Here is a 26,525-nt window from a genome sequence, read left to right as displayed (position 1 = left end):
TTTGAAAGTAAGAAAGAAGTATGTTGAATGACAAGTAAAATAAATAAATAACTATAAAATAAAACTCTTGGCAAGGTATGAAAATTAGAAGTCCTCTCCTAGTTATCCTTATCAATTGTGATGAGAATTGGATTTTTCTCCCACTTTGTTAACCTCTAACTATGGAGGTAAGTTAAGTGGATGAATTAGTTTTAATTCCTTAGGTCCTAGTCTTTCCTTGGGAAAGGCTAGAGTTATTGAAATTCAAATTAATTCTTGAAGAATTCCAATTTTCAGTCAACAATGAGTTTGATAACTCAAGTGTCTCCAATGACTCAACCAAAGCCAAAAGGGAAAAATTCAAATTATTTATATCATAAATAAAAGAGAGCAATCATAAATCTGAATTACCTCAAATTGCATTAAGTAAAGAAAATTAATCTAAACATAAAGAGTTCATAAACTAAATTGATAAAATAAATAAAAGGAACATTGAACCTGAGAAGAAGTTGAAATCCTAAATCCTTTAAGAGGAATCCTAATTCTAAATCCTAAGAGAGAGGAGAGAACATCTCTCTCTAAAAACTACATCTAAATCCTAAAATTGTGTATTATGAGCTTATTCCTATGAATGAATGGATTCCCCCACTTTATAGCCTCTAATCTGTGTTTTCTGGGCCGCAAACTGGGTCGAAAACAGCCCAGAAATCGCTGGAGAAGAAATCTGCCACGATGATTTTTGCCACTGCGATGCGTCCGTGTGGAGCACGCATTCGCGTCGCCTAGAGTCAGAGAAACTATTGCATATTATATATCAAATCGAAGCCCCAGACGTTAGCTTTCCAACGCAACTGGAACCGCATCATTTGGACCTCTGTAGCTAAAGTTATAGCCGTTTGAGTGCGAAGAGGTCAGGCTGGACAGCTTAGCAATTTCTCCAACTTCTTGTATTCCTTCCACTTTTGCATGCTTCCTTTCCATCCTCTAAGCCATTCCTGCCCTGTAATATCTAAAATCACTTAACACACATATCAAGGCATCTAATGGTAATAAGAGATGATTAAACATAGGGAACTTAAGGCCAAAGAAGCATGTTTTCAATCAAAGCACATAATTAGGAAGGCAAATGTAAAACCATGCAATTATTATGAATAAGTGGGTAAAGAGTTGATAAAAACCACTCAATTAAGCACAAGATAAACCATGAAATAGTGGTTTATCAACCTCCCCACACTTAAACATTAGCATGTTCTCATGCTAAGCTCAGGAGAAGCTATAAGAGAGTGAAGAGAAATGGTAGAAAGTATGAAATGCAACCTATTTATATGAATGCAACTACATGCAAAATGTTTCTACCTACTTGGTTAAAAGTAAATCAAATTCTCCAAGAATATACATAAATCAGATTTCACTAATTCAAATCATACAATAAAGGACAAGTAAACTTGTAAGAAGATAGCTCATGAAAGCAGGAAACACAGAATCAAGTATTGAACCCTCACTGGTAGTGTATATCACTCTAGTCTCTCAAGTGTATAGGGTAATTCACTCTACTCTTCTCTAATCATGCTTTCTAAACTTTGTTCTTCATCTAACCAATCAACATTATTTAATGTACCAATGCAAACATCATGAGGTCATTCTCAAGGTTGTAATGGGGCTAAGGTATATATATGGCTAAGTGAGCTATAAATTGAATCTTTGACTAACCAAGCTCTCACCTAACATACATACACTCTATATAACTCTAGAATCATGTCTAGCTACCCAAAATTCCCACTTTTGCATCACATACTCATGTATCAACTTTTCTTTAATTTTATCACATATGCATTGATTTTTCATTAACTTAACATTGGGGTAATTTTGTCCCCTTTATTTATTTACTTATTTATTGAATATTTTTCTCTCTCTCTTTTTTTTCTCTTTTTTTCTTTTTCTTTTTTTATTTTTATTTTTATTTTTATTATTTATTTTTTTTAAATAAAAAAATATACATAACTTATCAATGCGCAAGGATTTTTGATTTTTCTAGTCTCACATGAGTAGGTACCCAAAATCCCAATATTTTATCAAAGTAAAAATATAACACATTCCCTTATTAACCCATGTTCCCACAGTTTTCCCACACTTAATTGTTATACAATCCCTATCTTAAGCTAACCAAAGATTCAATTGGGATAATTAATTTATTTTTCTGCTTAAGGTTAGTGATGTGGTTATAGAACAAGAGGGGATTAAAAGCTCAATGGGCTAACAAAGGTGATGTGAAAGGTAGGCTAATTTGGGATAAGTGAGCAATTTAAACAATGGCCTCAATCATATGTAAGCATATAAATACACTAAATAATGGATATATAGAATGGAACAAAGCAAAGATTGCAATCATAGAGAAGAAAATACACAAGAATAAAAATTTATGGTTAAATAATGTAACCATATAAATAAGCTCAAAATCTCACAGGTTGTGTGTTCTTAGCTTTTTAAACTATGTTCCAAATACAACTTCAAACAAGTTTTAATAGAAAAGTTTTTAATTTAATATAGTGAAATACTATAAAAAATTTCTTGAAAAAGAAAGTATTATTTCAACCAAGTGGTAACTAAATGCATAAAATCAAATAAACATGCAATTAAATATGCAAATGCAGCAATTAACAAAGAAAATAAAATATTGGTGTTGAAAAGAAAATACTAACCCATGGAGATTGGTATCGACCATTTTGAAAGAACTGAAGATTGATGGTTTAGAAGTTATAGTAAACTCTCGTTGCAAGTATAGTTACTAAACCAAGCAATCAACCTTTCTTACAAATGTTTTGGTTGTCACAAGTAACAAACCCCTTAAAAATTGATAATCGAAGTATTTAAACCTCGGGTCGTCTTCTCAAGGAACTGCAGAAAAGTATGTTCTTATTATTGGTTATGAGTCTTGTAAATTGGGGTTTTGAAAATGAGGAACAAGTAATTTAAATTGCAATTAAAATAAGTAAAAGACTATAAAATAGATAAATAACTGTAAAACACACTTTTGGCAAGGTATGAGAAATTGGAAGTCCTATCCTAGTTATCCTTATCAATGATGATGAAAATTGAATCTTAATTCCACTTAGTTAACCTTTACTAGAGCAAGGGAAGGTCAAGTGACTAATTAGTTTGATCTTCAAATCCTAGTTAATTCCTAGAAAAAGATTGGGATTATTGAAGTTCAATTCAATTAGTAAAGATAATAATTATCAATCACGTTGAGTTTTGAGAACTCCTGAGTTACTGATTTCTTAACTAAGACCAAAAGGGAAAAAGTAAATCTACTGGAATAAAAATGTCTTCAGATTGGAAGCAACAGTAACATAAATAAAAGAGAGCAATAATAAACTGAAATACCTCAAATAACATTAATTCAAAGAATAATCTGTAACATAGAAGAATTCATAAACTAAATTGAGAAGATAAATAAAAAGGAATGTTGAACCAGATAAAAAGAGATAATCCTGAAAGCAAAAGAAATCCTAATTATAAATCCTAAAAGAGAGAGGAGAGAACCTCTCTCTCAAAACTACATCTAGTTCATGAAAAGTAACTAATTCGAGACTCTCTCTGAATGGATGTATTCTCCCACTTTATAACCTCTGATCTGTGCCTTCTGGACTTGGATTTGGGCCAAAAAGGGCTTCAGAAATCGGTGGGAGTGTTTTCTGTACTTTCTGGTGCGTGGCCTCTGTCACGCGTTCGCGTGGGTCACGCGGTCGCGTCATTTGGAGTTTTCCTTGTCACGCGGTCGCTTCAGTCATGCGTCCGTATCAATCACGTGGTCGCGTCACTGCTATTTCACGTTGGCATGCGGCCGCGTCGCCCATGCAATCGCGTCACTGCCAATTTCTCCAAAAACTCCATTTTGTGCTTTCCTTCCATTTTTGTATGTTCCCTTTCCATCCTTTAAGTCATTCCTGCCTTAGAAGATCTGAAACTACTCAACACACGAATTACGGCATCGAATGGAAGTAAAGGGTAATTAAAATAATTATTTTTAAAGCATAGGAAACATGTTTTTCACATACATCACATAATAAGGAAGGGAAAGTAAAACCATGCAATTAACATGAATAAGTGGGTGAAGGATTGAATAAATCACTCAAATTGAGCACAATATATATCATAAAATATGGGTTTATCAACCTCTCCGCACTTAAACAATAACATGTCCTCATGCTAAATCCAAGATAAAGAGTAAGGTAAGATTGAAGTGGTTGAATCTCATGCAATGTAATCTATTCTAAATGCAACTACCTAAATGAATCATGCAATTCTAATTTTTATTCACTTGTATATAAAACTTACATGTAGTTAAATTAATTCACATTCTCAAGGAATCATATATGCATAGCCAAACCTTAGATAATGATAAAGCACTTTTACAATTGAGATGGAAAAGAAAAAATATTTTACAAACTTACAAGACAATTAGTAATTTAAGCAGAGATATATGTTGATGAGCTATTGAACCTTCACTGGATTTTGTGTTTACTCTCTAGTCACTCAGTGTTTATTGGGTTAATCACTCTATTCTTCTTTTTTTATCCTTACTGTCTATAACTTTGTTCTTCATCTAACCAATCAACAATTATAGAATATAGGCATACAAAAATTATGAGGCCTTTAATTAAGGTTGTAATGGGGCCAAGGTAAAGGTAAGGGTATATGTATAAGGCTAAGTGAGCTAATTAAGTGAATCCTTGATTAGTCTAAGATTTCACCTAACATACATATTTTGTAAAGCAGAGCTTCTTTATCTATTCACCCAAATTTTTCCACTTTTGATATTACATGCTCATGCATTAGTTTTAATTTTGTCCCATGTGCATTGCTTTGATTTAAATGCACATGGTAATTCAATTATTTTGATTTCACATGAGCATGCTTCCCAAAATTTTTATTTTGAATTATTTTATTCTTTTTTAACTTTCTACCGTTTGTTTTTATCATCCATGTTCCCAATAGGTTTCCCACACTTAAACAATGCACACTTTCTATCTTAAGCTAACCAAGGATTCAACTTGGGATTTTTGTTTTGTTTTTCTACTTAAGGCTAGTAATGTGGTTATAAAACAAGAGGGGATTTAAAGGCTCAAGGGGGCTAACAAGGGTGATGTAAAAGGTAGGCTAATTTGGGAATAGTGAGCTAGGATCAAACAATGGCCTCAATCACTTTCTTGGTATGTATCTATATTTTATAATCGGACATATAGATTAAAACAAAGTAAAGAACACCAGAATAAATAAGAAGGGCGGAACACACAGGAATAAAATATTATGGTTTTAAATGTAACTATTCAATTAAGCTCAAAACTCACAGGCTGTGTGTTCTCTAACTCAAAAATCATATATCAGTTATATATGTCAAGCAAGTAAAAATTAAGAGTTCCCATTATTCTCAATGTAAATCATAAGGTGGCATTAAAGTTCTAGTGTTTCTCCTTGATGAAATGTTGTTAACTAACTAACATGTAATGCTATATATACAAGGTGTGGGTTGTTTTTATTCTGTTAAAGTCTCTAGTTTACTTCCTTTTTATATTTGTAATTTAAACTAAGTTATCTTATGCTAAAAAGGGTAAACTATACTAATTAATCCACATTTTCTATAACTAATAAGTTAGAATTGCAACTAAACTAAATGGCTAAAATATGAACTAAAGTGCAACATGCAGAAATATAGTAAAAATACATGAAAATAGCAATGTATAAGTACTGAGAAAATAAAAATAAAAATAAAGAGAAAAATACAGAAAAGTAATAAAGTAAAAAGAGTCTGTAGTGGTTCACCAAAAAATATACGCCAGAGATGGCGACCTCCCCACACTTAATATGAAGCAACGTCCCTGATGCTCACTTAAGCAGGGTGTGAAGGGGTGTCATCACTGGAAGGATGGGTGGCTGGAGTCTCTGTGGTGGTGGTCTAAGGATCTGCCTGCTGCAGAGGAGGTACTGACTGAATAGGAACCTCTGGGTCTGCAGCCTGAATTTGATGCGGGGCCTCCTGCTGGGGCGTAGCCTGCTCCGTGCCTGCCTGCTCAGCCTCTCTCTGTGGATGGGTCTCCGCCTCGTGATCATCCACCTCCTCCTCAGATGGCTCTGATGGGGTGTCAGGCTCGGAGGGGATGTCGCTGCCAGAACGGATCATCAGCTTCAGGTGCTCATAGCGTCGCTTGTTGCGACGCTCAGATCTCTCGTATCGCCGCCGGTTGCGGCGCTCTATCTGGTCTAGCTACTGAAACAGGCGGTGCACTAAGTGATAAACTGGCTCTGAGGCAGGTGGAGGTGCAGTGGTGGTAGCAGGGGTAGCTGTAGAGGAAGAGGGGCAGGCAGATGGTGTGGCTGTCTCATCAGTAGGAGTGAAGAATGGATGTCTGTAGCCCAAAGCCAGAAAGTTCCTGCTGTGAGGGATAATTTTCTTGCATTCTGCAGTAGGTGGCTTCTCATCAGCATCCTCCCAAGGTACGTCAGCTCGACGGCCAAGCTGTGTAATCAGATATGGAAAGGGGAGAGTGCCTCGGACGTGGACCCTGGCCATGTAGTACCAAATGAAGCGTGGCAGGTACAGGTCCTTACCCTCCATCACATACCATAGGAGGGTGATCATAGCGGCAGGTAGCTCCGTCTCGTGAGTACTCGGCATAATAAAGTTTCTTAGGATCTGATGCCATAGCCGAGCCTCATCATTCAAGTATGCCCGCTTGATTCCCTTAGGCATGGTGGTGTTCTGACCCATGGCCCATGAAATAGTCGGGTCAAGGGCTATCCTTGCCTTGACGGCATCCCAGTCAAACTTCATGAAGCGCATGTCCTCCTCAGCCTTTTGATAACCATCTGGCTGATCGGATTTAGGCAGGAGCTTTAGAACATCCTCTATGGCCTCTTCAGTGACCAGTATCTGCTTCCCTCTTAGGTTTACTACATCTAGGGAAGTTTTGAAGTAATTGCAGTAAAATTCTCTTACCCAATATACATTGACCTCAGTCAGATTTCTCTCCAGGAAGAACCAGCCTCTTTGTTTGATCTGATTAGAGGTGTATTGCTGGAGTTCTTCTGGGATCTTCAGAGTCCTCTCCAGGTACAGGTTCCTGGAGTTTGCAAACACCGGATACTTCAACTCGCAGTATCGGTTTTAATGGGATCAGTAGCAGGGAGTAGCTATTCAGCCTTCTCCTGCGGGGTGAAGTGTTTCTCCCGTCAGGAGTCATCATGCATGAGGTCCAGGATGGACATGGAGGATTCTCTTCTTTTTCGTTTGCCAGTTGTTGCCTTTCCCTTTCCTTTTCTTTGGGTGTCAGACATCCTGAAAGACAGAAAACCAGGATATAATAAAAACAGGAAAAACAACTATGCAAATCACAAAATAAGCATATAGTGGCAAAGGAGCAGTGGAGTAATGAAAATGAGTTAAGTAAATGTGCATTAAGGATTGAATAGGAGTTAAAAGTCCGAGAAGAAAAATTAACAATAAATGTATTAGAAATCATGTGAATTAGGAAAAATTATGATCATGCCTCGGTTAGAAGGTTAAAGAGAATAGTGAAAAACCAGAAGAGATGTTTTGAAAGGTTAGGTTGGTTAGGAATGAAAAAAAAGAGTTTAGGATGTTAAAATTAGTGAATTAGTAAAAAGTTGGTTAGAGTAAGTGGCATGATGATCATTTTCTAAGTAACAAGCATTCTCAAGTAGAAGCTACAGTTAACTCAAATCCAAACAAGGGAATCAGGTTGATGATGAATCAAAAATTGGAAGCTAAACATCAAAAATGCAGATTATGAACCAGGAAATCAAAAAGAATAAGAAAGCCTGCCCTGATATTCATGAATTGGTTTGGTAAAAGTAGAGTAAAGCAGAGTTCAAAGTGCCAAAACCAAGACATGAATGGAAACAAAACAGTTTACAGAAAATTGGGCAGCATTCCAGCTAAAATTGGATGTTCCCAGAAAATAAACAGTAAGCAGGACAGTTCATATGAATTAAAACAAACTGCAATTGGATATAATTAGTGTGAACAAGAAAGAACATTTGCAATAGCAGCATGAACAACAAGAACAGCATATGAACAATACTAACATCACAGCAACAGCAGAATTGCGAAAATTATAAAACAATAAGCACGAACAGTACAATTAATCAGGCCTAAATCCACTAACCACATCCTAGGCTACCTAACCACCTAGAATCCACTACAACATGCATATCAAACTAGCCTAATTATGAACATAAACAGAAAAATATGGTATTAACTACGAATTGAAAGAAGGGTGGCGTTCGGCAGAACTGGTAGGCGGATGAATGAAAGTGGGGCAGAGGGATGGCTGGGGGATGGTGGTGGTGACGGCTGATGCGGCGGTTGAAGGTGGTTGGCACGGCGGTGGTTGTTCGGAGGCAGGGGGTTTCGGGGCGCGAATGGGTAGGGTTTCGCGTGGCTGGGGGGTTATCGAATTTGAATCCACGTGATCGCGTGGGGCACGCAGTCGCGTGGCTAGGGTGGAATGGAGGTTGACGCGATCGCATGAGTGATGCGATCGCATGGAATGGGTAAAAGGATGAATGACGCGGTCGCGTGAGGCATGCGACCGCGTCGCTGGAAATTGTGCTAAACGTGCAATTCCTGCGTCGTTTCAGCGCAACTCTTTCTCTCCTTTGGGGTGTTGTGCAATCCACGCGACGCGATCCCGTCGCTCACGCTGTCACGTGGGATTGGTGTTGTGCAAGTGACGCGATCGCGTCATGGACGTGACCGCGTGGATCGTTTTGTGCGAAACGCACAACAGCCGCACAATTCCAGCCCAACTTTCTGGGCGTTGGATCCTTACGCCGATTTCCAGGTCACGCGGCCGCGTGAATGACGCGGATGCGTGAGGGGTTGTTTTTTGCAACTGACGCGATCGCATGAGTGATGCGGTCGCGTCGCACGCCTACTCTTTTTTTTTTCATGCAGGTATGCAATTATGCAGTATGCAATGCGAATGACTAATATTCAGGTTCAATTGAAAAGGAAAACAAAAATAAATAAAACGAAATAAAACTGAAAAAGAAACGACCATACCATGGTGGGTTGTCTCCCACCTAGCACTTTTAGTTAAAGTCCTTAAGTTGGACATTGGATGAGCTTCCTGTTATGGCGGCTTACGCTTAAATTCATCCAGAAATCTCCACCAATGTTTGGAATGCCAATAGCCTCCGGGGTCCCAAACTAGGCATGTAAAGCTTCTGAGTATCTTCAAGCAGATTGTCAGGCTCCCGGGGTGATGAATGTCAGAATAGATTCCAGGATCCCAAACTTTGCTTTTAAATCTGCCTTCGTCTTGATCTATATTTTTCCATCCGGGCGGTTTAGAAAGTAGATTTTCACCAAGATGACCAAACGTTTTCCGAGATCCATTCGATTGACCATGATGCCAATCTGTGCACTTCGAATTGAAGCGTGGAACCTTATTGAACCTTGTGCACCAGCTCTGAGTGCGAGCCATTTCCCTCTTACTCTTAAAACCGCAGAGAGCTCTAAGCTGGCCATCTGTTTCAAGCAACCCATATTCAAGTGGAAAAATAAAGCTAAAGGTTAAGGATTGTACCCACTTGAAGCTTGTATTGGGTGGTAATGGCCTTGGGATAGGTGTTTCCAGTGGTTCTGTAAGTTATACTCCCTTGTGCTCTTTGGTGAATTTCTTCACTTCCTTGCAGACTTCTTCAAATGCATCCATGTCCTGATCAAAGCCTTCTATGTCTTCCTCGTCACTTAAGTCATAAACGGGAGGCTGAGAGAAATCTACCTCCGCATCATCTTCGTATTCACTTGGGGAAGATTCTTCGATCTTAGAGAATTCACTTGCTGATGCAAGTTCATTACTGGGAGAACTTGACTTGAGATTATCATCATCAAGGAAACTTGCTTCTTGGATTATTCCGTCTAGTTCTTCATAAAAGACTTGCTTTGGGAGTTGTGCACTATCCTTCTTAGCATCAATTGTAATGTTTTTTTACAGAATTCTCCATAACTCTGGATTCCCATGGAAGTTCAGCGTCTCCTAAGTCTTCAACCAACTCTTCTTCGTTTACAATGACAACTTCCTCTACTTGTTCCAGTATGAAGTCATACCCTGTTCTGTCCACTGGAGTTTCTAGTATCTCCTTCATGCTACGCTCTTCTTTAGATTGTCCACATGGGGCTGTGGGAGGTCCTTGAATGTTCGAACGTCTAGAAGATAATTGACTTACAGCTTGCTCCAGTTGATGAAGGGTTGTCTGAAGTTGATCTACTGTTTCCTTGAGACGAACCTCTGATTCTCGGGGTGATGAATTTGGACGTGGTACATGGGAAAGTGGTGGTGTTTGGGAGTAATTGGATTGGAATTGGGGTAAATGAGGATCATATGGTGGTGAATGGTGAAAAGGAGCTTCTGAGTGTGGTGGTTTGAAGTTACGTTGAGAGGATGGTCTATAAGCACAGGGTGGGGCTTGTTGGTAACTACAAGGTTGTCCACCATGTCTATTGGCTTGGCATGCATTGTAGAATGGTCTTTGTCCATGATATCTTGGAGGGTGTTGTTGCCTAAAGGGTTGATCAGATCCTCTTGGCTCCATCCATCTTTGATTGCTCTGACCTTGATGCATGTTCCTGTTAAAACTTCACTCTTTTCAACAATATTAGAACCAAACTCAAAGCAAGAGGGGTGAGGATTCATAGTAGCTAATGGAAATAAAAGGAGAAAATAAAGACAAATAAACAAATAAAAGAAAAAATATTTACAATAACCAATAATAAGGCACACGATTGCAGTTCCCCGGCAACGACGCCATTTTGAAAGAACTAAAGATTGATGGTTTAGAAGTTATAGTAAACTCTCGTTGCAAGTATAGTTACTAAACCAAGCAATCAACCTTTCTTACAAACGTTTTGGTTGTCACAAGTAACAAACCCCTTAAAAATTGATAACCGAAGTATTTAAACCTCGGGTCGTCTTCTCAAGGAACTGCAGGGAAGTATGTTCTTATTATTGGTTATGAGTCTTGTAAATTGGGGTTTTGAAAATGAAGAACAAGTAATTTAAATTGCAATTAAAATAAGTAAAAGACTATAAAATAGATAAATAACTGTAAAACACACTTTTGGCAAGGTATGAGAAATTGGAAGTCCTATCCTAGTTATCCTTATCAATGATGATGAAAATTGAATCTTAATTCCACTTAGTTAACCTTTACTAGAGCAAGGAAAGGTCAAGTGACTAATTAGTTTGATCTTCAAATCCTAGTTAATTCCTAGAAAAAGATTGGGATTATTGAAGTTCAATTCAATTAGCAAAGATAACAATTATCGATCACGTTGAGTTTGATAACTCCTGAGTTACTGATTTCTTAACCAAGACCAAACGGGAAAAAGTAAATCTACTGGAATAAAAATGTCTTCAGATTGGAAGCAACAGTAACATAAATAAAAGAGAGCAATAATAAACTGAAATACCTCAAATAACATTAATTCAAAGAATAATCTGTAACATAGAAGAATTCATAAACTAAATTGAGAAGATAAATAAAAAGGAATGTTGAACCTGATAAAAAGAGATAATCCTGAAAGCAAAAGAAATCCTAATTCTAAATCCTAAAAGAGAGAGGAGAGAACCTCTCCCTCAAAACTACATCTAGTTCATGAAAAGTAACTAATTCGAGACTCTCTCTGAATGGATGCATTCCTCCACTTCATAACCTCTGATCTGTGCCTTCTGGACTTGGATTTGGGCCAAAAAGAGCTTCAGAAATCGCTGGGAGCATTTTCTGTACATTTTAGTGCGTGGCCTCTGTCACGCGTCCGCGTGGGTCACACGGTCGCGTCATTTGGAGTTTTCCTTGTCACGCGGTCGCTTCAGTCATGCGTCCGCGTCATATGCGTTTCGCTTAAGGTGCGCGATCGCGTCAATCATGCGGTCGCGTCACTGCTATTTCGCGTTGGCATGCGGCCGCATCGCCCATGCGATCGCGTCACTGTCAATTTCTCCAAAAACTCCATTTTGTGCTTTCCTTCCATTTTTGTATGTTCCCTTTCCATCCTTTAAGTCATTCATGCCTTAGAAGACCTGAAACTACTTAACACACAAATCACGGCATCCAATGGAAGTAAAGGGTAATTAAAATAATTATTTTTAAAGCATACGAAACATGTTTTTCACATACATCACATAATAAGGAAGGGAAAGTAAAACCATGAAATTAACATGAATAAATGGGTGAAGGATTGAATAAATCACTCAAATTGAGCACAATATATATCATGTCATTCATCCTTTTACCCATTCCATGCGATCACATCACTCATGCGATCGCATCAACCCCCACTCCACCCCAGCCACGCGACTGCGTGCCCCATGCGATCGCGTGGATTCAAATTCGATAACCCCCCAGCCACGCGAAACCCCACGCCTCCAAACAACCACCGCCACGCCAACCACCTTCAACCGCCGCGTCAGCCGCCCCCACTACTATCCCCCACCCATCCCTTTGCCCCACTTTCATTCATCTGCCTACCAGGTTCCACCGAACGCCACCCTTCTTTCAATTCGTAGTTAATACCATATTTTTCTATTTATGTTCATAATTAGGCTAGTTTGATATGCATGTTGTAGTGGATTCTAGGTGGTTAGGTAGCCTAGGATGTGGTTAGTGGATTTAGGCCTGATTAATTGCACTGTTCGTGCTTATTGTTTTATAATTTTCGCAATTCTGCTGTTGCTGTGATGTTTGTATTGTTCATATGCTGTTCTTACTGTTCATGCTGCTATTGCAAATGTTCTTTCTTGTTCACACTAATTATATCCAATTGAAGTTTGTTTTAATTCATACGAACTGTCCTGCTTACTGTTTATTTTCCGGGAACATCCAATTTTAGCCAGAATGTTGCCCAATTTTCTGTAAACTGTTTTGTTTCCATTCATGTCTTGGTTTTGGCACTTTGAACTCTGCTTTACTCTGCTTTTACCAAACCAATTCATGAATACCAGGGCAGGCTTTCTTATTCTTTTTGATTTCCTGGTTCATAATCTGCATTTTTGATGTTTAGCTTCCAATTTTTGATTCATCATCAACCTGATTCCCTTGTTTGGATTTGAGTTAACTGAGCTTCTACTTGAGAATGCTTGTTACTTAGAAAATGATCATCATGCCACTTACTCTAACCCACTTTTTACTAATTCACTAATTTTAACTTCTTAAACTCTTTTTTTCATTCCTAACCAACCTAACCTTTCAAAACATCTCTTCTGGTTTTTCACTATTCTCTTTAACCTTCTAACCGAGGCATGATGATAATTTTTCCTAATTCACATGATTTCTAATACATTTTGGATTGTTAATTTTTCTTCTCAGACTTTTAACTCCTATTCAATCCTTAATGCACATTTACTTAACTCATTTTCATTACTCCACTGCTCCTTTGCCACTATATGCTTATTTTGTAATTTGCATACTTGTTTTTCCTGTTTTTATTATATCCTGGTTTTCTGTCTTTCAGGATATCTGAAACCCAAAGAAAAGGAAAGGAAAAGGCAACAACTGGCAAACGGAAAAGAGGAGAATCCTCCATGTCTATCCTGGACCTCATGCATGGTGACTCCTGGCGGGAGAAACACTTCACCCCGCAGGAGAAGGCTGACCAGCTACTCCCTGCTACTGATCCCATTAAGTTTGCAAACTGATACTACGAGCTGAAGTATCCGGTGTTTGCAAACTCCAGGAAACTGTACCTAGAGAGGACTCTGAAGATCCCAGAAGAACTCCAGCAATACACCTCTGATCAGATCAAACAAAGAGGCTGGTTCTTCCTGGAGAGAAACCTGACTGAGGTCAATGCATCTTGGGTAAAGGAATTTTACTGCAATTACTTCAAAACTTTCCTAGATGCAGTAAACCTAAGAGGGAAACAGATACTGGTCACTGAAGAGGCCATAGAGGATGTTCTGAAGCTCCTGGCTAAATCCGATCAGCCAGATGGTTATCAAAAGGCTAAGAAGGACATGCGCTTCATGAAGTTTGACTAGGATGCCGTCAAGGCAAGGATAGTCCTTGACCTGACTGTTCTATGGGTCATGGGTCAGAACACCACCATGCCTAAGGGAATCAAGCGGGCATACTTGAACGATGAGGCTCGACTATGGCATCAGATCCTAAGCAACTTTATTATGCCGAGTACTCACGAGACGGAGCTACCTGCCGCTATGATCACCCTCCTATGGTGTGTGATGGAGGGTAAGGATCTGTACCTGCCACGTTTCATTCGGTACTACATGGCCAGGGTCCACGTCCGAGGCACTCTCCCCTTTCCATATCTGATTACACTGCTTGGCCGTCGAGCTGACGTACCTTCGGAGGATGCTGATGAGAAGCCACCTACTGCAGAATGCAAGAAAATTATCCCTCACAGCAGAAACTTTCTGGCTTTGGGCTACAGACCTCCATTCTTCACTCCTACTGATGAGACAGCCACACCATCTGCCGGCCCCTCTTCCTCTACAGCTACCCCTGCTACCACCACTGCACCTCCACCTGCCTCAGAGCCAGTTTATCACTTAGTGCACTGCCTGTTTCAGCAGCTAGACCAGATAGAACGCCACAACAGGCGGCGATACGAGAGATCTGAGCGTCGCAACAAGCGACGCTATGAGTACCTGAAGCTGATGATCCGTTCTGGCAGCGACATCCCCTCCGAGCCTGACACCCCATCAGAGCCATCTGAGGAGGAGGTGGATGATCACGAGGCGGAGACCCATCCACACAAAGAGGCTGAGCAGGCAGGCACGGAGCAGGCTACGCCCCAGCAGGAGGCCCCGCATCTGATTCAGGCTGCAGACCCAGAGGTTCCTATTCAGTCAGCACCTCCTCTGTAGCAGGCAGATCCTCAGACCACCACCACAGAGACTCCAGCCACCCATCCTTCCAGTGATGACACCCCTTCACACCCTGCTTGAGTGAGCATTAGGGACGATGCTTCATATTAAGTGTGGGGAGGTCGCCATCTCTGGCGTAGATTTTTTGGTGAACCACTACAGACTCTTTTTACTTTATTACTTTTCTGTATTTTTCTCTTTATTTTTATTTTTATTTTCTCAGTACTTATACATTGCTATTTTCATGTATTTTTACTATATTTCTGTATGTTGCACTTTAGTTCATATTTTAGCCATTTAGTTTAGTTGCAATTCTAACTTATTAGTTATAGAAAATGTGGATTAATTAGTATAGTTTACCCTTTGTAGCATAAGATAACTTAGTTTAAATTACAAATATAAAAAGGAAGTAAACTAGAGACTTTAACAGAATAAAAACAACCTACACCTTGTACATATAGCATTACATGTTAGTTAGTTAACAACATTTCATCAAGGAGAAACACTAGAACTTTAAAGCCACCTTAAGATTTACATTGAGAATAATGGAAACTCTTAATTTTTACTTGCTTGACATATATAACTGATATATGATTTTTGAGTTAGAGAACACACAGCCTATGATTTTTGAGCTTAATTGCATGGTTACATTTAAACCATAATATTTTATTCCTGTGTGTTCCGCCCTTCTTATTTATTCTGGTGTTCTTTACTTTGTTTTAATCTATATGTTCGATTATAAAATATAGATACATACCAAGAAAGTGATTGAGGCCATTGTTTGATTCTAGCTCACTATTCCCAAATTAGCCTACCTTTTACATCACCCTTGTTAGCCTCCTTGAGCCTTTAAATCTCCTCTTATTTTATAACCACATTACTAGCCTTAAGCAGAAAAACAAAACAAAAATCCCAAGTTGAATCCTTGGTTAGCTTAAGATAGAAAGTGTGCATTGTTTAAGTGTGGGAAACCTATTGGGAACATGGATGATAAAAACAAAGGGTAGAAAGTTAAAAAAGAATAAAATAATTCAAAATAAAAATTCCCCGGCAAATATTTACAATAACCAATAATAAGGCACACATTTGCAATTCCCCGGCAACGGCGCCATTTTGAAGAACTGAAGATTGATGGTTTAAAGGTTGTAGTAAACTCTTGTTGCAACTATAGTTACGAAACCAAGCAATCAACCTTTCTTACAAAAGTTTTGGTTGTCACAAGTAACAAACCCCTTTAAAATTGATAACCGATTATTTAAACCTCGGGTTGTCTTCTCAAGGAACTGCAGGAAGGTGTTCTTATTATTGGTTATGAGTCTTGTAAATTGGGGGGTTTGAAAGTAAGAAAGAAGTATGTTGAATGACAAGTAAAATAAATAAATAACTATAAAATAAAATTCTTGGCAAAGTATGAAAATTAGAAGTCCTCTCCTAGTTATCCTTATCAATTGTGATGAGAATTGGATTTTTCTCCCACTTTGTTAACCTCTAACTATGAAGGTAAGTTAAGTGGATGAATTAATTTTAATTTCTCAGGTCCTAGTCTTTCCTTGGGAAAGGCTAGAGTTATTAGAATTCAAATTAATTCTTGAAGAATTCCAATTTTTAGTCAACAATGAGTTTGATAACTCAAGTGTCTCCAATGACTCAACCAAAGCCAAAAGGGAAAAATTCAAATTATTTATATCATAAATAAAAGAGAGCAATCATAAATCTGAATTACCTCAAATTGCATTAAGTAAAGAAAATCAATCTAAACATAAAGAGTTCATAAACTAAATTGATAAAATAAATAAAAAGAACATTGAACCTGAGAAGAAGTTGAAATCCTAAATCCTTTAAGAGGAATCTTAATCCTAAATCCTAATAGAGAGGAGAGAACCTCTCTCTCTAAAAACTACATCTAAATCCTAAAATTGTGTATTATGAGCTTATTCCTATGAATGAATGGATTTCCCCACTTTATAACCTCTAATCTGTGTTTTTTGGGCCACAAACTGGGTCAAAAACAGCCCAGAAATCGCTGGAGAAGAAATCTGCCACGCTGATTTTCGCCACTGTGATGCGTCCGCATGGAGCACACGTTCGCATCACCTAGCGTCAGAGCAACTATGGCATATTATATATCAAATTGAAGCTCCAAACGTTAGCTTTCCAATGCAACTGGAATCGCGTCATTTAGATCTCTATAGCTAAAGTTATAGCCGTTTGAGTGAAAAGAGGTCAGGTTGGACAGCTTAGCAATTTCTCCAACTTCTTGTATTCCTTCCACTTTTGCATGCTTCCTTTCCATCCTCTAAGCCATTCCTGCCCTGTAATCTCTGAAATCACTTAACACACATATCAAGGTATCTAATGGTAATAAGAGAGGATTAAACATAGGGAACTTAAGGCCAAAGAAGCATGTTTTCAATCAAAGCACATAATCAGGAAGGCAAATGTAAAACCATGCAATTAGTATGAATAAGTGGGTAAAGAGTTGATAAAAACCACTCAATTAAGCACAAGATAAACCATGAAATAGTAGTTTATCAGCACACTCTATTGACCCACAGATATAGTGCCGGGCACACGCTATTCACCCACGGATATAGTGACGGGCACACTTGCATGCATAACCTAAACCCAAGGATATCGTGCCTGGCACACTCCCATTATTCAATAAGATCATCATCCCAAGGATATAGTGCCTGGAACACTTTCCACATTCAACAAATCCATCAACAACCCCAAATCATCACCAGTCATACCATTCTTCATCTCACATCTCCTTCAATTATCCATTTTCAACATTCCAAGGATATAGTGCCTGGCACACTTGACCTCAATAAACATCAAGCTCATAATACCCATCATCAGTTCTTAATTCCATTCCAAACTCATTAGTTCCTCAATTTCTCAATTCATTGTCAGTACTCACCAAGTTCACTACTCTTCCTTCTCTCTCAACCACACTCATCCTCCATACCCCAGAAACCTAGACCTCCGTCTGCTAACTTTTCACAATAATCACCAACTAAAACCCTTAGCTTATCTCTCATATTCCCATACTCAAAATTACGCCCAAAAGCCTTAAAATGGTGTTATAGAAGCTTAGGCCTTGTTGGGAAGGTGAAATAGTTGAAAACAAAGTTTAAAATTATGAAATAGGGTGTGTGCGTCCGCACAGGGGTGTGCGTGCGCACGCCCAGGAAGATTTTGAATGTGTCCGTACGCACAGGGGTGTGCGTACGCACAGGTACGAAAATTCACAAGCCTGTTCACTCGCACAAGCTGTGCGAGCACCCCCAACAGACTCTTCCCGACTTGTGCGTGCACACAGGGCTGTGCGTTCGCACAGGTCGTAATTCTTCATTGATGTGCACGCGCATAACCTATGCTAGCGTTGCTACCAGAGCCCTTTCCCTTGCCTGTGCGTACGCACAGAGCTGTGCGTCCACACAGAATAACATTTTCGTAGGGTTGTGTGTGCGCACAAGGCTGTGCGTGCGCAAATATCAGAAATCCTGAAATTCTGCAACTTTGCAGAATTTCAGATTTTCAACACCAACTTTAAATGATCATAACTTCCTTTACAAAATTCCAAATTTTGCAAACTTTATATCAAATCGAAGGGTTTTCAATAATATTCAAATATAAACCAAATTCAACAAATTTTTAAAACCGAGGAAAAAGTTATGATCAGACAAAGTTCATCAAAAACCAACTTTTACCCAAAAATCACAATTTCCACAATTTCTTTGTAAACACAACCAAAACCAAACCAACCTAATCCAAACTCCACTTTTTATCAAAATTAACCCTCTATGCCATATTACACAAAGTTTATCACAATTTTCCTTCACTTTCCTCATTCACGACCTCAATATCAATATATCATATATATCTATCAACTCAAATCACATCTCCACTTCACTAAAATTCACAATTCAAAGCCAAACTAATCATACCCCAAACAATACCAAAACAACATCGAAGTCCATACCAAATCTTTCTCAACCACTTCAACCATTCAAGCATATAAATCATTCAATACTCAGCTCATCCAACTCTAAATTCAATCTAACATCACATCCAATTTCCTTAATACCACCATTCAAATTCTCAACAACCATAACAAATCTCATCATTCAATATCTCAATTTATCAACTCTTAAACAATCATCTCCACTTTCCAACAACATCAATATGCATTCATAATCATTAGCAATAAGTCTCACATTCATCATCAACCTTCATAATAATTAAAATACTAATAATCATCATTAAATCATATAATTATTAATATCCTTTATTCCAAACCACCACAATATTTTACATTAACTTATTACCTTAAATTTCCATAATCCTCATTATCCACCATTATAACTACTCACCATAAATACTCATCAATACGCATAATCCCCAACAATCACCATCAACCACACTAATCCAACATAACCAACAATTTCTTCAATTCACAAATAATTATTTATGCACCAATATCATTCAATCATATCTTAGGGTCAACTAGCCTAAGTTTCCAGAAACATTACATATTACATAAAGAAAACCGAAACCATACTTTGGCCGATTCTCAAACACACCAAACACCAAAACGAAACCGCCAAGCTTGATCCAAGGCCTCAACCAACTCCAACAAACACCAAGGCTCAAACTAACAACACATATATATACTAACATCAAAACCTAAGATACACAAAGCAACTAAACACAAAGGTTTAGTGAAACCTTACCTTACCCAACGTGATTAGGGATAAAATACAAAATTTATCCGCTACTAGAGATCACCTAGACAACCAAAACTACAAAATCTACTCAAAATCATGACCTAAAAAACGCAGAAATCTAGGGCACGAAACTAGGAGGAGAGAGCAATTTTTACCAGATTTCTTTGGATAAAAATGTAGAGCTTGATAAGAGCTTCACGTGACCGCAGACGGCTCGTCAATCGGAGGTCCGTAGCTCAAGTTATTGCGAGTTGAAGTGGGGAGAGAATAGTATTTTCTTCTTCCTCTTCTCCCCTCTCAATCTGATGTGTGTGTGTGTTTATGAGATGAGGGTTCATTAATGGACCCTTATATATGTTGAACTTGGGCCCAACTTAGGCCCGGTCCAACCCGTTAGCGTTTTTAGCACATTGGGCCAAACCTTTAACACTAATGCCCGGTTTTCCATTTCTAATATTTTTCTAAGGTTTTCGATTGTTCTCACTTTTTCTCGCACAGAACCGGATAGACTTAAACCGGTTTGACCGGTTCAACTTCCGGTTTGTAGTTTTTCACGTTTTTCGCAGAAAATATATTTTCTAACTCGAAAAGACCTACTGAGTCCAAAAATCATATTTAAATCCCCAAATTCTCATCCCAACTTTTCGGAACCTAATTTGGGCATTTAAATTATTTTATTCGTAAAAAACCTGGTTCTTACATCCTCCCCTCCTTAAAAAGATTTTTGCCCTCGAAAATCCGAGTTACATGATATATCCCCAACAAAGCACCCTGCCGTGTCGATATTCCCTCTTGCCTTCCGCTGCGTCACTCTGATTATCGTTATCAAGAATTCCGATAGTTTCCTTAAAATAAATACCAATTTTTGGTAATATGTTTCTAAAACCCTCAAAACAAGTTTATTCTAGATGAGTTCATTGTTAAAGCTCTTTCAAGGAGTCAAAAATCATTTACTAGTAAGTCAAACACTTGAAATCACCGTTCTCTTAAATAAAAACTTTTCAGTTTGAATTCCTTTCGATAAGATAATTTAGAAACTAATTTCACAAATGAACATAATCGGAGAACTCACTTTTCTTTTTTAAAATAATATCTTCCAAACCAAGAATTCCCGACGTAGTTTTAAAACCAAAGACTGCTTTTGTAACGTTTCACAAAGCTGTAAAAAAAAGTTCAATCTAAAACAGTTCATTATGAAAACTTTTTCAAAAGGTTCAAAAATTCATTTATTCTTAAATCAAAACCTTTCAATTTGAATTCCTTTTTGATAAGATAAATTTACAAACCAAAGTCACAAGTTATTAAAATCACACAACGTACCTTCCTTTTTAAATCGTCTCATTCGATAAAAAGTTCAAATCCTAGTTTCAAAACCAAATCAGTTAAACCAAAGCACCAAACCAGATTTGAAAAATCACTCTAAATCTTAAAATGGCAAAAATCATAGTTAAAAACCGCAAGGACGTTAGTCGGTATTTCCGTTGCCACTAGTGCCGAACCGCACCCATCACCCACACAGGGAACCCCCAAGACTTTTAGTCATTCCTGGTAACCATTCCGGCACGCCATCTCGGATTGTTCGTCATCACAAGTCCAAAATCCTCGGCTACCGCCGCTAGAATCCTCCTTTCCCCATGGTTTACTTCCAACAAAACTCTAAGCTCTTAAAATTCTAACGACGACATTACAAAAGATAGAACCAAACTAACCTCAGGTCCAGGCAATATAAGACTCATAGCATATGCTTACCTCTCGTCAGAGGATCCGACCCCGTCGCCTCACGTGCCTCCAAAGCAAACACACGGCTTGGATGCTGACTCTTACCCACACCTCGGTTCCTTCCTCTACGGCAGTCCTTAGCAAGGTGCCCTGGTAATCCGCAAGTGTAGCATCAACCATCTCCCTTTGCCATGTAGAACTGAGCATTGTTGTTCTTTCTGAAATCCCCTTCACCTCGCAAATGTCGAGGAGCGTGTTCATTTCTTTTAAAGTTTTGTCCCCTCAGTCCAAGGTGATCGTCACGCTCCCTACTAGTATTTCCTCCAGAAGTCTCCTTTGACGAGGCTACCATCTTTGTCTATTCTTCAACCACTCTTGCCTTGTTCACCAGATCGGAGAAAATGTGAATCTCCATAGGAGCCACAGTAGTCATGATGTCGTCCTGTAAACCCCTTTGATACGTGATACACTTCCAACATTCATAGGTCTCTGGGACACCCTGACACACCCTAGAGAACCTACAGAGCTCCTCAAATCTGTTGGTGCAGTCTGCCACAGACAACGAACCTTGCTTCAGCTGCATAAGTTCCATCTCCTTTGCCTCCCTTGCAGACTCAAGAAAGTACTTCTTGTAGAAGGCCGTTTGAAATACATCCCAAGGAACATCAGCGTTCTGAAGCTGTAGCAAGCGGCATGCTGCTTGCCACCAATGCTGGGCATCTTCTCGAAGATGATAAGCAGCAAACTCCACGTATTGGTTGCTCGGGACATGCTGTGCTTACAGTGCACGCTCCATAGCTTGAAACCAGTTATCCGCTTCCGTGGGATTGGTCGATCCTCTGAAAGCCGGTGGGTGAACTTTAAGAAACGTAGCTAGGGTCATCGGAGCACCTCCTAAGTCATCACCATTTCCGCCTCCATTTCCCGCCGGTTGGCCTAACCTCTACGCAGCTTGTAAAGTCACAGCAGCATTCGCCTCCATGGTGTTCGCAAGATTCGCCATTGCCGCCATGAACTCGGCATGGTTATCGGCCGATTGCTCGTTTCCACTCTCTCTTCGTGAACGTGTACGACCTCATCCGTGAGTAGCCATTAGGGTTCCTGTCTACACCAAACAATCGATATCAAGGTGATCAGTCTCAATATCAAAAGTCTAGTGCTTCCATTATCCCAAACAGCCACTCACAAACAAGCATGCTATACAATATCAAGTAGATAACCTAATAGCATCAAAGAAAAAGATACACAGAGTATGCAACGAAGCACAATCGGCTCATCCCTCAGGTTCACGAGGACAAACCGCTCTGATACCACTAAATGTAACACCCCAATTAACCCAAGCCTTATCTCTAGCCGTAAAGCAAGGGTTAACCAAAGGTTACGACAATTCTAAGGCTTATACATATTTATATAGAAAGAATAATATAATCTAGAAGCCCGATGAAAGAATAAAGCTCAAAGTTAGGGTAAGAAAAGCGCAAAATGCATAAACGGAGCAACTAACTTAAAGCACAAGAAATAGATACAATTTATATCAAAATATCATAGTATAATGTCATAAAGATCTAGCCACGACTCGCGGAGTTCAAGCCGGCTAGCCATATATACCGACAATTAGAAGACTGTAGTTCAAAAGGGCTTATACAAGTTTTGTTCCCTCAAATAAAAGCCTCTAGGAGAAACAAAATACAAAAGTGAGAGTACAAGTTAAAATAACCAAGATGGCAACAAAATAGAATAAGATCCTCCGCTATGCTACCATCACCCAACTCCCTGCAGTGGGTTGTGACCTGCATCTGAAAAATAACAACAACGTATGGAATGAGAACCGGAGGTTCTCAGTATGGTAACAGTGCTCAATAATGTAAGATGTAAGGCCCCGGGACGCCAAAGGCAATCCTAGAACTTCACATCACATACTGATATTCAAGCTTAGAACAAAATAAATAAAAATTCAAAGAACTTAAACCATAACTGGGTTATCTAAACTTAGGGGGATTCTAACTAACACAAATCACACTGCTGTATCCCACAGCCTTCGCCAACCTTACCTCCGTGCGATCCCATCGCCACTGCCTACCTAACCTCCTCAGCACCATACAATCACAAAAGAAATGCAAGCAAGTAAAACACAAATAGAAGCAGATAGAGCAAGTAGTTCAAGTAAGCAAATAGGCATGTTATTCATTTAGGCATACAATTACAAGTCGGCAAAGCATACAAATAGATAAAAAATGCATATGATGAATGTCTATCCTATTGGCTCGTGATATCACTTGTCGGTCCATAAATGCCAACCTGACACATCCTTTTGGATGTCGCTTTTCTGCTGCACCCACGAATATAGTGTCGGGCACACTTGCATGCATAACCCAAGGATATAATGCCTGGCACACTCTTGCACCAGAAAAGATTATCAATCATAAGTCAATCTCAGAGACATAATTCCTTGCACACTGTCATACTCAACCCAAGGATATAGTGCCTTGCACACTCCCATTATTCAACAAGATCATCATCCCAAGGATATAGTGCCTGGCACACTTTTCACATTCAACAAATCCATCAACAACCCCAAATCATCACCAGTCATTACAATTCCTCATCTCACATCTCCTTCAATTATCCATTTTCAACATTCCAAGGATATAGTGCCTAATACATTTTACCTCAATAAACATCAAGCTCATAATACCCATCGTCAGTTCTTAATTCCATTTCGAACTCATTAGTTCCTCAATTTCTCAATTCATTGTCAGTACTCGCCAAGTTCACTACCATTCCTTCTCTCTCAACCACACTCATCCTCCATACCCCAGAAACCTAGACCTCCGTCTGCTAACTTTTCACAATAATCACCAACTAAAACCCTTAGCTTATCTCTCATATTCCCATACTCAAAATTATGCCCAAAAGCCTTAAAATGGTGTTAGAGAAGCTTACAACCTTGTTGGGAAGGTGAAATAGTTGAAAACAAGGTGTGTGCGTCCGCACAGGGGTGTGCGTGCGCACGCCCTGGAAGATTTTGAAAGTGTGCGTACGCACAGGGGTGTGCGTACGCACAGGTACGAAAATTCACAAGCCTATTCACTCGCACAAGCTGTGTGAGCGCCCCCAACAGATGACCCTTCCCGACTTGTGTCTGCGCACAGGGCTGTGCGTTCGCACAGGTCGTAATTCTTCATTGATGTGCGCGTGCATAACCTATGTTAGCGCTGCTACCAGAGCCCTTTCCCTTGCCTGTGCGTATGCACAAAGCTGCGCGTCCGCACAGAATAACATTTTCGCAGGGTTGTACGTGCGCACAAGGCTGTGCGTACGCACATATCAGAAATCCTGAAATTCTGCAACTTTGCAGAATTTCAGATTTTCAACACCAACTTTAAATGATCATAACTTCCTTTACAAAATTCCAAATTTTGCAAACTTTATTTCAAATCGAAGGGTTTTCAATAATCTTCAAATATAAACCAAATTCAACAATTTTTGAAAACCGAGGCAAAAGTTATGATCAGATAAAGTTCATCAAAAACCAACTTTTACCCAAAAATCATAATTTCCACAATTTCTTTGTAAACACAACCAAAACCAAACCAACCTAATCCAAACTCCACTTTTCATCAAAATTAACCCTCTATTCCATATTACACCAAGCTTATCACATTTTTCCTTCACTTTCCTCTTTTACGACCTCAATATCTATATATCATATATATCTATCAACAAAAATCACATCTCCACTTCACCAAAATTCACAATTCAAAGCCAAACTAATCATACCCCAAACAATACCAAAACAACATCGAAGTCCATACCAAATCTTTCTCAACCACTTCAACCATTCAAGCATATAAACCATTTAATACTCACCTCATCCAACTCTAAATTCAATCTAACATCACATCCAATTTTCTTAATACCACCATTCAAATTCTCAACAACCATAACAAATCTTATCATTTAATATCTTAATTTATCAACTCTTAAACAATCATCTCCACTTACGAACAACATCAATATGCATTCATAATCATCAGCCATATCACAAACCTCCATCAACAACAATAAGTCTCACATTCATCATCAACATTCATAATAATTAAAATACCAATAGTCATCATTAAATCATATAATTATTAATATCCTTTATTCCAAACCACCACAACATTTTACATTAACTTATTACCTTAAATTTCGATAATCCTTATTATCCACCAGTATAACTACTCACCATAAATACTCATCAATACCCATAATCCCTAACAATCACCATCAACCACACTAATCCAACATAACCAACAATTTCTTCAATTCACAAATAATTATTTATGCACCAATATCATTCAATCCTATCTTAGGGTCAACTAGCCTAAGTGTCCAGAAACATTACATATTACATAAAATAAATCGAAACCATATCTTGGCCGATTCCCAAATGCACTAAACACCAAAACGAAGCCGCCAAACTTGATCCAAGGCCTCAACTAACTCCATCAAACACCAAGGCTCAAACTAACAACACATATATATACCAACATCAAAACCTAAGATACACAAAGCAACTAAACACAAGGGTTTAGTGAAACCTTACCTTATCCAACGTGATTAGGGATAAAATCCAATATTTACCCGCTACTAGAGATCACCTAGACAACCAAAACCACAAAATCTACTCAAAACTATGACCTCAAAAATGCAAAAATCTAGGGCACAAAACTGGTAGGAGAGATTGGATTTCTTACCAGGTTTCTTTAGATAGAAATGTAGAGCTCAATGAGAGCTTTGCGTGGCCGCAAACAGCTCGTCAATCGGAGGTCCGTAGCTCAAGTTATTGCGAGTTGAAGTGGGGAGTGAATAGTATTTTCTTCTTCCTCTTCTCCCCTCTCAATCTGATGTGTGTGTGTGTTTATGAGATGAGGGTTCATTAATGGACCCTTATATATGTTGGACTTGGGCCCAACTTGGGTCCGGTCCAATCTGTTAGCATTTTTAGCCCGTTTGACATATAACGCTCGGTTTTCCATTTCTAATACTTTTCTAAGGTTTTCGACTGTTCTCACTTTTTCTCGCACAGAACCGGACAGACTTAAACCGGTTTGACCGGTTCAACTGTCAGTTCGCGGTTTTTCACGTTTTTCGCAGAAAATACATTTTCTGACTCAGAAATACCTAATGAGTCTAAAAATCA

At 38.7% G+C, this 26,525-nt stretch overlaps 1 protein-coding gene across 1 annotated transcript; it reads right to left on the bottom strand.

Annotated features, from left to right (window-relative positions):
- LOC110265863 lies at window positions 21,696-22,349 on the bottom strand. Its single transcript, XM_021109297.1, has 2 exons — window positions 22,302-22,349; window positions 21,696-22,109 (listed from the first exon to the last, which is right to left on the bottom strand). Exons 1-2 carry the CDS (start codon window positions 22,347-22,349, stop codon window positions 21,696-21,698), a joined length of 462 nt encoding a protein of 153 aa, XP_020964956.1.

The sequence above is a fragment of the Arachis ipaensis genome, chromosome B01 (genome assembly GCF_000816755.2).
Source record: "Arachis ipaensis cultivar K30076 chromosome B01, Araip1.1, whole genome shotgun sequence".
NCBI lineage: Eukaryota > Viridiplantae > Streptophyta > Magnoliopsida > Fabales > Fabaceae > Arachis > Arachis ipaensis.
This window is presented reverse-complemented; position numbering and strand designations above follow the sequence as displayed.

Excerpts from the sequence above, each read along its gene's own strand:
- LOC110265863 (XM_021109297.1), bottom strand. The coding sequence starts at position 22,349 with ATGGCGGCAATGGCGAATCTTGCGAACACCATGGAGGCGAATGCTGCT. Across the intron at positions 22,110-22,301 it reads CCATGGAGGCGAATGCTGCT|CATGTCCCGAGCAACCAATA; the intron begins GTGACTTTACAA and ends CTGTAAGCACAG.